At 37.4% G+C, this 12689-nt stretch overlaps 2 protein-coding genes across 2 annotated transcripts; both read left to right on the top strand.

Annotated features, from left to right (window-relative positions):
- Nucleotides 1-833: 833 nt before the first annotated feature.
- Nucleotides 834-2319, top strand: LOC128222533 (dehydrogenase/reductase SDR family member 1-like). The gene has a single exon (XM_052931582.1). The coding sequence runs from the start codon at nucleotides 880-882 to the stop codon at nucleotides 1867-1869; it is 990 nt and encodes a 329-aa protein (XP_052787542.1). The 5' UTR covers nucleotides 834-879; the 3' UTR covers nucleotides 1870-2319.
- Nucleotides 2320-4224: 1905 nt separating this feature from the next.
- On the top strand, nucleotides 4225-12509 carry LOC128221418 (monocarboxylate transporter 12-like). Its single transcript, XM_052930030.1, has 7 exons — nucleotides 4225-4417; nucleotides 7918-7998; nucleotides 8413-8529; nucleotides 9445-9606; nucleotides 10104-10299; nucleotides 10786-11393; nucleotides 12352-12509. Exons 1-7 carry the CDS (start codon nucleotides 4225-4227, stop codon nucleotides 12507-12509), a joined length of 1515 nt encoding a protein of 504 aa, XP_052785990.1.
- Nucleotides 12510-12689: the final 180 nt, after the last annotated feature.

Below are 12689 nucleotides of genomic sequence, written 5' to 3'. Positions count from 1 at the left end.
CCTAGATTGTGTCCTTTTAAATAACTAGCAGCATGGCAGCAGCAGCTGCGGTGCTCGTTAAGTGATGACAACATCACTGTCATTTACATTTCTCACGATGTTTTTCAACTTCTTTTTATAAAGAATGTTGTATTTTTATGAATAATGGATACACTTAATGTCTACTAGACTACTAGTATCATTGACAAAAAATTCCTTTGTATACATCATTTAGTTCCGCTGTAGACATAGACGGTAGACATGCCCACATTAAGACAACCTTTGACCTTAATATATGATAAAAATAGTATACATGGAACACAGACGGCTTAACTCTAGAAGATCCAGCCCCCCCCCCAACCCCCCTCTCTTGTTTACACACACCCGACTTTAAATAAAGATTATTGTATCTTGTATCTTGTACGCAAAATTATACACGCAAATTGTTTGTCCCTATAATATAGAGGTCAGTTTTGAAGAATGGGTTTTATCTTCTTCTTTGTAGGTCTACATGTAGGTCCAGATCGAAAATGGGCCGTGTTTAGTGAAATTTAATCGTTTAGACGAGCCTCTAGTTTGGCACTGCTGTCGGCTGCGGGCGACTTCTGTCCTATATTGTACGTGCGTCCTACTAACCTCCTGTTTTATCACATGCTAACAAAATAATACTGTAACTTGACAGCCTACTGCTGTACTAAAAGACGCCAATATTGTCAGTTAATATACACACTTTATTTACATTCTTGTTGTTCTAGATTAGACCTGTGCATGCAGTCAGAGATAACGATAGTTACATTCAGGGCATACTCCTTCCTTTATCTTTAATATTATATACACTGGTATAAGTCGTGGTCAGTGTCTAGTTTCTCGTGAAAGAAAAAAACTGAGAATTTCAACACCATGGCTTTACTAAGCGACAAGGTATGCATTGTTACTGGTGCTACTCGTGGAATCGGTAAAGGGATCGCCCTTCAACTTGCGGAAAAGGGGGCAAAGGTCTACATTACCGGAAGGACGCTGGATTCCCCGAAAGACTCGAGCATCGGCGGCTCGTTACGTGACACTGCACGTGGAATTGAGGCTCGTGGCGGCACGTGCATTCCAGTTCAGTGTGATCACTCTAATGACAAGGATATCGAGCAGTTATTTGAGACTGTTAAACGTGAAAACGATGGACGGTTGGACATTCTCGTGAATAACGCGTATTCTGCTGTTAACGCTATATTTTCATCCATGGGTAAACCTTTTTACGAACAGCCAACGTCAATGTGGGATACTGTTAACAACGTAGGCCTACGGAATCATTATATTTGTTCCGTGCTCGCTTCCCGGCTAATGGTTGCAAGAAAACAAGGACTGATAGTAAATATCTCTTCCGCTGGCGGCCTACGATACCTTTTCAATGCCGCTTATGGAATAGGCAAGGAGGCGTGCGATCGCATGGCGGCTGACTGCGGCTTTGAACTGCGTAAGCAAAACGTCGCGTTTGTTAGTTTATGGCCTGGTGCCGTCGGCACGGAGTACGTTCTTAAAAAATATGGAGACGACGAGGCTGAAAAAATAGACTCTAACAAGGTTCCTGCAGGGATCCAAGATAGAAAGAAATGGTTAGACATATTCCAAAAGGGCGAGACTCCGGAGTTTGCTGGACAATGTATTGCAGCCCTCGCCATTGACCCTGACTTAATGGCAATGACAGGAAAAGTACTGACGACGTTTGACCTTAAACAGAGATACGGGCTTCAGGACACCCCCGGCCATTCTCCGACGGACATTCGCTCGATGAAACGGGGGCTACTACAGGGCGGACACACCTGGATTTCGGCGCTGACTCCAGGATTTGTGCGCGTCCCAAAATGGCTGCTCTCTCTTGGTGGGAGTAAATTCTGAAGTTCAAGGACAAATGACAGAAATACTCATCATATCCGAATAGATGTTATCGTAATAACCGTGATTTACATATCATAATATGTTATCGAGTTTTACCATTTTGAGATGATGTGTTAATGAAAAATGAGATCTTATGGCTATTGATACGTTCTTTCAATCGCTACATGTTAATATTGTACATATATGTATATCCGTATTTATGCATAGTCATGTTTATTTCAATTGTAGACGTCTTCATGTTCATATTTCACATTGAAGATGTAATACAACGTACTTTTAATAATGGCAAGATAGCATTGATGTATGAAGACCAACTGCTCAGGCAGGAAAAGTTCCATTTTGCCGATCAAAATTATACAGAAAATTCCCTTTTAAATGAGCGTTTGTCTGTTGCAGTATGCTTACTATTCAAAGTAATTTTAAAAAAAATAGAATAGAATAAAAATAATATCAAACCGATTAAAAAAAGTCTCTGTTTATGATTGGTCCATAAATCAATTTAATGAATCAAAACAAATTTTGACTGTATCGTTTAAACGTGCATTCCGAGTTTAAGTTCTAATAATAATAATAAATGCTTTAAAATGCTACCACCCTCTACACGGATACAGTACAGTTTGTAGTTTGTACTATTGCTGCATCAATTGCAATCTATGTAGCCACCGCTGCTGCCGCAGCCACTTCAACCATCAATCTATCAATACGGCTACTACTACTACTACTACTACTACTACTGCTACTGCTACTGCTACTGCTGCTGCTGCTGCCGCCGCCGCCGCCGCCGCCGCCGCCGCCGCCGCCGCCGCCGCCGCCGCCGCCGCCGCCGATGCTGCTGATGCTGGTGCTGATGGGCAATTTAATTACTGGACATTTCTCTTAGGGGATACTGCGATTGCATGTCTGCCCAAACTGGCCTTTTTTAAATAGTTGCAGGAGGTTTTGAACTACGTGAGTCAGTATTGACCAAATTACAGTAGGTGTTGAACTACGTGCAGTAGGTATTGAACTACGTGTCCTTGGCATTGAACTACATGCATCTGGTATTGAACAATTTGCAGCTGGTATTGTACTACATGTAGTAGGTATTGTAGTAGGTATTGAACTACATGCAGTTGGTATTGAAAAATGTATTGATTTCCATGTAGCAAGTTATAAACTTTGTGCAGTGTGTATTGATCTATATAGAGCAGGTATCGAAGTAGGTATTAAACTACATTTAGCAGGTATTAAACTACGTGCATTACATACTGAACCAAAAGGAGTAGTTATTGAACTACGTGCAGTACGTAATTAACTACATGCAGTAGGTATCGGAGGAGGATTTTAACTACATCCAGTAGGTATCGGAGGAGGATTTTAACTACATGCAGTAGGTATCGGAAGACGATTTTAACTATATGTAGCAGGTAATGAACTACGTTAGTCGGTATTGAACTACTTGTAGCAGGTAATGAACTACGTGAGTCGGTATTTTTATACGTTCAGTAGTTACTGAACTACGTTAGTATTGCTATACGTGCTGTAGGTAATTAAATACATGCAGTAGGTGTCGGAGGAGATTTTTACTATATGTAGCAGATATTGAACTACGTTAGTCGGTATTGAACTACTTGTAGCAGGTAATGAACTACGTGAGTCGGTATTGCTATACGTGCAGTAGATAATTAACTACATGCAGTAGGTATCGGAAGAGGATTTGAACTACTAGTATATGTAGCAGGTAATGAACTAAGTATTGAACTTCATGTAGCAGGCATGCATTATGTATTAAACTTCATGTAGCAGGCAACGATCTACGTGAGCGGGTATTGAACAAGATGCATTATGTATTGAACTAAATAAAGCATGTATTGCACTACGTGAGTCGGTTTTGAATTTCTTGCATCAGGTATTGAACTCCGTGTCGTTAGTATTAACCTACATGCAGCAGGTTTTGAACTACATGCACCAGGTATTGAACTACATGCACCAGGTTTTGAAGTAGGTATTGAACTACATGCACCAGGTGTTGAAGTAGGTACTGAACTACATGCACCAGGTGTTGAAGTAGGTACTGAACTACATGCACCAGGTTTTGAAGTAGGTATTGAACTACATGCACCATGTGTTGAAGTAGGTATTGAACTACATGTAGCATTTCTGAACTACGTGTGTCGGTATAGAAATACATGCATTATGTATTGAACTCGATGTAGCAGGTATTGAATAACTTGCATCTGATATTGAACTACATTCGGTAGGTATTGAACTACGTGTAGCATTATTGAACTACATGAGCTGGTATTGAACTACCTGCAGTATAACTTGAACTTCATTCAGTAGGTTTTCAATTCAATGCAGTAGGTATTAAACTACATGCAGCTGGTATTGAACTGCACGCAGCAGGTATTGAACTACATACAGCTGGTATTGACCCACATGCAGCTGGTATTGATCTACATGCAGCTGGTTTTGAACTACATGCAGCTGGTATTGAGCTACATGCAGCTGGAATTGAACTACATGCAGCTGGTTTTGAACTACCTGCAGCAGGTTCTACATGCAGCAGGTTTTGAACTACTTGAGTTGGTATCAAGCTTTTGTTTGATTTCCAAAATATTTTTCTGTAGCTCTAGCAAAGAGTTAATAATAACCATTCAGTAGACACTGTGTTGACAATTAATATTTGAATTGCAAGGGATTCTTATTGAAACCATCGTATGCTTATACACGGCCTCTAAACGCCAGCTCCACCAATTTACGGTTGTGCAAAGAAAAAGAGCTGTCGATACTTCCGTGGTGGAGCTGTGCCCTATGTTTACATGAACAAACGTGAGTATGATTTATATTTTATTTGATAATTTCATTTAACGGACATATTTCGAAAATCGGAGAATGTGGTACCGTGTAAGATCACTTCTACTGCAGGCAGGTTACAATTTCGTTTCAATATTGTAGAAACTGTGGTGTCAGCAGCTTTTCTCCCGAATCGGACTTGTGCATATTTTGAGATCTGATTGCATAGCAAGTACATTTCGGTGCTTACACACCCCGTAAGAACATTCTCACGCATGCAATCATAACTATTATGTATAGTACCTATGCCGGAACACAACAAAACTGATAAGCACTTCTTAAAAAGGAAAAATGTACATATTTATAAAAGTGGTGGCGCTGTTGCCCTAGTGGTGGCGCTATCGAGTATGTTTTGCGCTTGAAGTAATATAAAAAGTTAACGCGTTTGGAATGAATATAAAAGTTGCTAAATATGTTTATCATTCATTGTTATGCTGGTTATGCATACTTCTTGCGAAAACAAAACTCTACGCGAACTACCTTAACAATGTAACACAGACGACTTTACACTAGAAGATCCAGGGGGGCGTCTCCCCCACCCCCTCCCCCCGCCCCCTAAATCGTCAAAGTTTACTTTTTGTTTTTACAAAGGAGAAGAAAAGTAATCAGTATGTCCAAAATGCACTCTTTCGGACTAGAAATTGTTAACATTGTCTTGCGGGAGTACCAACAAATCTTTTTAAACTAAATAAATCTTGGTTTGGCCGGAGGGGCGCATTGCAGAAAGGTTACGCCCCCTCTAATGCCAACTCATGGATTTGCCCCTGTTTTATTTTAATTCTGTATATTTCCTGTGTCAGAATACTGATAATTTATTCGGTATGTAAGATTGGTCAGTGGTCAGCATGATAACACTGATAACAGTGGTTATTGTGGCGTAAACAAGTCCATATTTAACCCTTACACGGCTTGAATCTATATTCTCAATTTTCCATAAAACTATTATTCATGGAGTCATAAGAATGGCATAATTTTTCTTTGGTGTTACTCTTGAATATACTACTTTGAGAAAAGGATTATCAAAGTATGTAAATAATGTTATTCTACTATTTACTTCAACCAATGTCATTAAAATCAGATCCCCAATACACGCTTCACGACGTTACGCTAACGTAATGAAATGAAGTGAACGTCACGATATGATTTTAATGAGATTGTACTTCAGCGAGTTTACCGTGTGTTGCATATTGATTTGTTGAATTTATGAATTTATTAAATGCATGTATACCAATGACTGATATGTGTATACTGAAGTATCATTCTATTTGCCTGCATCTTATATTGATTACAACGAGTGTGAAGAAAGTTATATTAACTTATGCTAAGTCACTCTCGTTGGCAAGAAGTTGCGAGACAGTGTGGTCTTGCGTTTTGGGTACACCCGAGTGCCAGGAGAAACCCCACTTGTCCGGCTTGGTGACCACCAACCAAACTCACATATCCCAAGGCCGGGACTCGAAATACTGTAAGATAGTCTTTGAGACACTTGAATGTTACCATTCGGAACTGCACGGCCAATTTCCATCGAAAACAATGTCGGATGTATGCCAGTACATCATTAGAAGAAGTTCGTTAAATTTAAAATAATTATATTAATTAATTGTATTTTGTATACATAACTTATAATATATGACGAATAATTTCTTAAAAGTATGACTGACGAAAAAAGTTGTCCCTGTAACAATTGCCTTCCTTTGTTGTTGTTTTTTTATAATCATGAAAAATTGAAATATCCCCCAAGGGTGGGATGGGGGTGTAAAATTTTGCATTTATTGACATGAAATACTCACGGGGGTAAATTAAGCCCACCTTCATAAACAGTGCAAATGTGTACACAACGGGATTTGCGGCACGTTTATATGCACATATTTGCCCTTTGAGTAAATTTGTCCGGAGGAGGGGGGCGGGGCGGGCTCGAGAGTAAATATCGTCATATAATCGGCTTCTTAGAAAAGTCGGACGTCTCGGAACTCTGGTGGGACGTAATTCTCCTTAACTTTTTGACGAATAGTCACCAAATTTTACTCTGAATAAAGCCAGTTAATCAGCACAATAATATTAATTTCTGCATCTGACCACTATTTCCAATAAAGTTAATTCATTCATGTAGGGATATTTTATGTCTAGTATTTTATTATATATATATATATATATATATATATATATATATATATATATATATATATATATATATATATATATATATATATATATATATTATTCATTAGTTTTATTTTAAGTTCCCATGATTTCCATTTTGCATTGTAGCATTGTTTTTAATTAAGGACTTTTGGCTTTCAAAAATATAGTTTATCATATGAAATAGGTTTCATGTTGTCCATTAATGTCATACAACAACACTCCAGTTGACTTATTGCGTAATTAAATGGCTGCAAATACTTTCATCAAAGAATACCCTTTAGCTTGATTGAAGCCTTGTATCCATTTCACACAACAAGAGGTGTTGCTTCCACGCGGGTCATGTGACCCAAAAGAGCAATAGTGATCAATCACGTGATCATATGTTTTGTAATTGATCAGAGAATCGATGGTGATTGGCTGTTGATTGGTATTAACGCACAGCTTTCAAATATCTCCGCATTGCAAACAATTAAGTTACATTAAATTGTCTTACCGTGCTCTTTGTTGGCTAAATTTATAAAGGTAAGACTTAGAGATATCTGGAAGTGGTCTTAAAACATTCCATATATATTTAAAGTCATATTTCAAAGTATGACTTAAGTTGTTTCTTAGCATCATCTGTAAGATCTACATCATGGCCAATGGAGGCAATCATTGATCCTGATCACTTTCAGTTTTTGATCAAAACAATGAGTGGTGGGGGCTGAGGAGACATGAATGTTCTGTTATGAAGTTTGATGAATGCACGAACATTTTAAAACTGTTATGAAACATGCCAAAACTCTTCCCGACTTTCTGCTCACATGTTGTTACGATTTAGAACAAGTACGCGTAAACATTATCGTAAGTCAATAATGATTTTTGTATATCAATAATGATTGTTTTAATATACTCTCAGGTGAAAGCAAGGCAAAGAGATGGTGAAAATGGACAAAACAATAGACAAACCGTGTGATGAAGACATACCACTGCAAAGTAAAGAATCCAATGGCGAATTTACCACCAATGGAGGGAAAGGTCCTTAAGATGAAAGATCAGGTGAAGATGTGGAGGAGATTAATTGTTTTTTAGAGATGGACGAAGATAAGGTGCAGGATGGAGGATGGGGGTGGATGATTGTCTTCGGAGCGTTCATGGTTCATGTGATCATGGGTGAGTCTGCCAATATTTGAATTAGTGGGTGAGGTCAAAAGACGCCCAAACACGCAAGTCATGCACTGGTATAATGTGTTTTTGGGCTTTGCTCAACATTTAAACTATGTAGTAATGATCTAAACCTGGTAAAAAAAAATAAAAGTCTAATTAAAAAAAAAATCATGTGTTGTAAAGTCTTGGGGTGTAAACTAAATATAGAATTAATGCAAACACTTCAGCATCATGCTTGCTTAATTGCGTTTTTTTTTCAATTATTTAAACTTGTCCGTATGCATAGTGACATCTTTGTTTAATATACATATTCCGTATGCCTTATTCTAATTATGAACATTTTATATTTTTTTCTTTACAAAAAAATGTGTTTTGCAGTTTCTGTGCAATAACTACAATTCTGGCTTGCTTTACACGCAGGAGGATTCGATCGGTCCAGTGGCGTGTTTTACCTGCAGTTTAAAGAGAAGTTCAACCGCTCGGCCACCGAAACTGCCTGGGCACTCTCACTGTTCTCAACACTAAGGCATGCCATGGGTGAGATGTTCTGGTAATCATATAGCACATTCATCATAGATTAAATTGGTATTTGGTATGCATTGTATTGTAATAATTACAAGTAACCTTTTGTGCACTTGTTAAAATGTCTGTGTTGAGTAGGTATGGTTGTATTTCAATTGAGAGGTTGAAGGTTTGAGCTCCACAAAAGATGCTTTATCATGAACAAATAATTGCAATACTTTGATTTTGAAAAAAGTGCATAAATGTATGTACATGTTTAAACATATATCAATTGTATTCTATTCATAATTTTGAAATAATAATATGTTAACTACAATTGTTTCTGGACGTCTTTGAATGTCAAGGTTGAACATAACAGCAATAGATAGTAATGAAACATTATACTATGTAATGAAAGCCGCTTATTTCGCATATAAAAATATATATATATATAATAGACCCCTGTTTAAACAAAGCTTTAGTTGAGGAAATTCCCCACCTGATTTAAGTGGTCACCTGTCTAAAGCACCCACTTTGACCTTTTCCCAAAGGTGGCCACTCACTACGGGTTTGTCTGTGTGTATATTTTCAAAGTAACCACATGTACTTATAAATAAGGTTTAAGCTATGTTTTAAAAAGGCCATGGTGCTGCCGAAAAGGGACACAGAACTTCACATGGACAAAAAGTGCATATTGTAACTTGAAGTGAATAATCTAAACATTATGAATATAACCGAGTATTTTAGGAATTGTGCTGAATTGAAGTCAAAGTAGGTTTCAACAGACAACTATGTAAAGTAAGTATGTATTTATATAACATTATATAGTCTAAAGCTTTTAATTAAACAAAGCAAATGAGTGCCCATACTGGTCTCCATTTATAAGGGCTGAAAAGGGACAGGGTGGAGTATCCTTCCCTAAATCGTTAGATGATATCCTAATATAAATCTAAATGGGCTCGGTGATCTGTACCCTGGGTGTGCTGATATCGGCCTTCATGCCCGACCTGCCTTATCTATACCTGACGTACGGGGTACTAGGGGGAGTGGGCAGGGCCTTCGTGTATGCCCCCAGTCTCATCATGGTTGGCTACTACTTCAACAAACGAAGAGGTAAAACTACTGACAGTATGCATTGGTGTATTGATTTGCACTACATATCCAACCTTCTTTATATAAGCATCCATTCTTATCATTATCATTCTCGTAAACCAGAGTGATGATGCTATGCGTTTAGATTTATCATTATCAAACCTGTGATGAATGAGAATGATAATTTTATTTATAAGTTTTACTCAATCAAAGAAGTCTGCGAATTTTAAGAATAAAAACATGATACCTAACTTGAGAGACTTTTATCAGAGTTTTTTAAGTTTTTAATAACAACACTTAATATATCAGAGCAAAACTGTTGTTGTCATTAAATTGCGATTAAAAAAATGTATGTGTATTAAAATCAAATGAACAGGTGTTTGATGGTATTTATAAGTTTCTGGTTTAATCCTTTCAACTGTTGAATGCAAAAAAGTGTTAATCGATCAATGATTTTTTCTAGTTAACTTATTTAATTTACCTAACAAACAATTATCACAAATATATGTTAACTTCAGGTGTAGCGGTTGGTTTGGCCACCTCCGGAATAGGGGTCGGCTGTTTCGTGTTTCCTCCAGTGGTAGAGATCATGTTTAACCATTACGGCTTTCAAGGAACGTTCCTCATACTGGCCGGAGTCATGAGTAACTTTTTTGTTTGCGGCGCTTTGTTTAGGTCTCTGGAGATGCAGAAGCAAATTATCAAAACAGACAGGTGATGATGGGTGACAGTTTTTTGTTTGTTTTATAATGACTTCAATTAGACAGAAGTGATGTGATGTGTATAAACGAGAAAAATGAATCGCGAAAGGGATACTTTTTTTTATTTTAATGTTTTATAGACGTCTCTTTTAAGTTTGATAACCTGTCACTATGACATATAAGTAATGTTGTTGTTTTTGTAGTTGTTTTTTTTGTAATATTGGAGGTTATAAAAAAATATTGTATCACATTTTGGCTAAAAAGCATTTTCGTTTTGATAAAATCTGATAAAAAAAAACTATTTTTACGGAATATTTGTTCAACTCCTTATTACAGCAAATTATTTCACGCTCTTAAACCATACTGTTCTTCAAAAATTGAACTTTTGAAAAGTTTTAATTGTTCGCCTTCCCTAACCACATGGCAATATTGTATGCGAATCGAACCGGAAAAAATGATTTATCGTACTAACACTTTTACAAAGATTTTTTTTTACCAGAATCAAAAAGATGCTGGCGGAAAATCCAACAAAAAGACACTTGTTACCAGTTGCCATGGTAACACTAAAACAGAATTCTCAGCCATCCCAGTCAGCTGGGGGTAAACCAAAGACAAAGAAAGAAAAGAAACCTCTCTTGGAGCTTTCACTTTTCAAAAACTTTGGTTTCACATGTTTGTGTATACAGTTGTTTTTATACATTTTATCTTTCAATTTGACGTTTGTATTCTTGCCAGCGTTAGCAAAAGACAAAGGTATACCTCAACTTGATGGTGCAATGTTGGTGTCAATCTTGGGCATTTTTGACGCCATTGCTAGAGTAGTAATGTCAACAGTGCTTGATCTAAAGAGAGTTAAACCTTACCGGCTTATAATCTACAATGCTGTCATGTTTGGAAACGCCGCAGTCGCCATTCTGATTCCATCAATGACCCAATTCTGGCACTTTGCGATGATGAGTGGATTGTTCGGCTTTTTGTCAGGAACTTACATCTCACAGAAGTCGGTCGTGGTGGTGGACGTTCTTGGGGTCAAATCTTTATCAAGTTCCTTTGGACTACTGCTCCTCTTTCAGGGCTTAAGTGCTTTTATTGGACCAACTGTTGGAGGTATGTACATGTGCTTCGGTTGTTGTTGTTTTTTTGAAGGAATCTACCTGTTGACAAAATTAGCTTTACCAAGATCCTAAATTAAGCATATATACAAACCTAAATGATAAACTAAACAAATTAAATTAGCAGCTTGCTTGATTTTAGCTGAGATACATAACTTATTTGTTTGAAAAGGGGGCACACACGTTTGTAAATGATGGCTAGTCTAAGGGTCTGTCAAGGGTTAATCTAGGACCATGAAACTTCAATGGTAGCTTGCGCTTGACCTGTATATGACCCTGTTATTTTAGGTCAATAGGTTAAATATCAGGGTCAAGAGTATCATGATAAGTTTGTCCGCACCATCACACGACAACTGTTTTACCCTTGACATTGAAACTTGGTAGGTTTTCATTGAAAAGCAGATACCCATATTGATTCCGTTTTTTCATTTAGTGGGTCGAAGGTTAATGCCACTATCATCGGTCTTATGATAACTTTGTCCGCACAATAGTTTGACTAGGAGCATGATTCTTTAGTAGATGGCCCCTATTGTTATTGAGGTCACTTGTTTAAAGTTCAAGGTCAACAGTCTTATGATTACTGTGTCTACACGTTAACACGACAACTGTTTGACTTAACACCACGACATTTCAGTGATATGTTGCCACTGAAAAGTAGGTCAGATGTCTAGGTATCGGTTAAGAGTCTTATGAAAACTTTGGTTAACTGTCTAAACGTATGTCATAACATTCCTGAAAATGTTCTGTAACCATTAGTTAAAGATGTAGTTCTGATTAAAATACCATAAGCAAAGCTCCCACATGTTTTGAAAAAGCGGCGCCCAGGCATTATGTTTGACAAACGTACCTTGTTAAGGTGAACAATCATACGTTTGCACTGCCTTTATTATGAACAAAATTCAGTTTTGTGATTGATCGCATGAATCATGGCCTTTTGAACTCGTTACTTTCAGGTTTCATCAAGGATATGCTCGGAAGCTACGACATGGCGTTCTATTTTGGATCGATCGGTATCATTCTCGGAGGTCTAACGATGGCTGTGGGAAATGTGTGGATATATCGCCAGAAACGCAGGCAACGAGAAGCCGATAAACAGACAACGGACACATAACTTACAAGACACGAATACCAACTGATACTTAATATTCAGAATAAATGGAAATATGTAAAATGTTTGAATATACGAATGCATATGGACTTACATTCAATATATTACTTTTTTAATTTCTTGAACAAACCTGTATATTATTTTATCTTGTCAACTGAAGTGAAAATGCTATTAATTTGTTGT

The sequence above is a fragment of the Mya arenaria genome, chromosome 16 (assembly GCF_026914265.1).
Source record: "Mya arenaria isolate MELC-2E11 chromosome 16, ASM2691426v1".
Lineage (NCBI taxonomy): Eukaryota > Metazoa > Mollusca > Bivalvia > Myida > Myidae > Mya > Mya arenaria.
Note: the sequence above shows the minus strand (reverse complement) of the source record. Positions and strands in the feature narration are given on the sequence as shown.

Coding starts and splice junctions, on each gene's coding strand:
- LOC128221418 (XM_052930030.1), top strand. CDS start 4,225: ATGCAGCTGGTATTGAACTGCACGCAGCAGGTATTGAACTACATACAG. Junction 4,418..7,917: donor GCAGGTTCTACATGCAGCAG/GTTTTGAACTAC, acceptor ATTGTTTTTTAG/AGATGGACGAAGATAAGGTG. Junction 11,394..12,351: donor TATTGGACCAACTGTTGGAG/GTATGTACATGT, acceptor CGTTACTTTCAG/GTTTCATCAAGGATATGCTC.
- LOC128222533 (XM_052931582.1), top strand. CDS start 880: ATGGCTTTACTAAGCGACAAGGTATGCATTGTTACTGGTGCTACTCGT.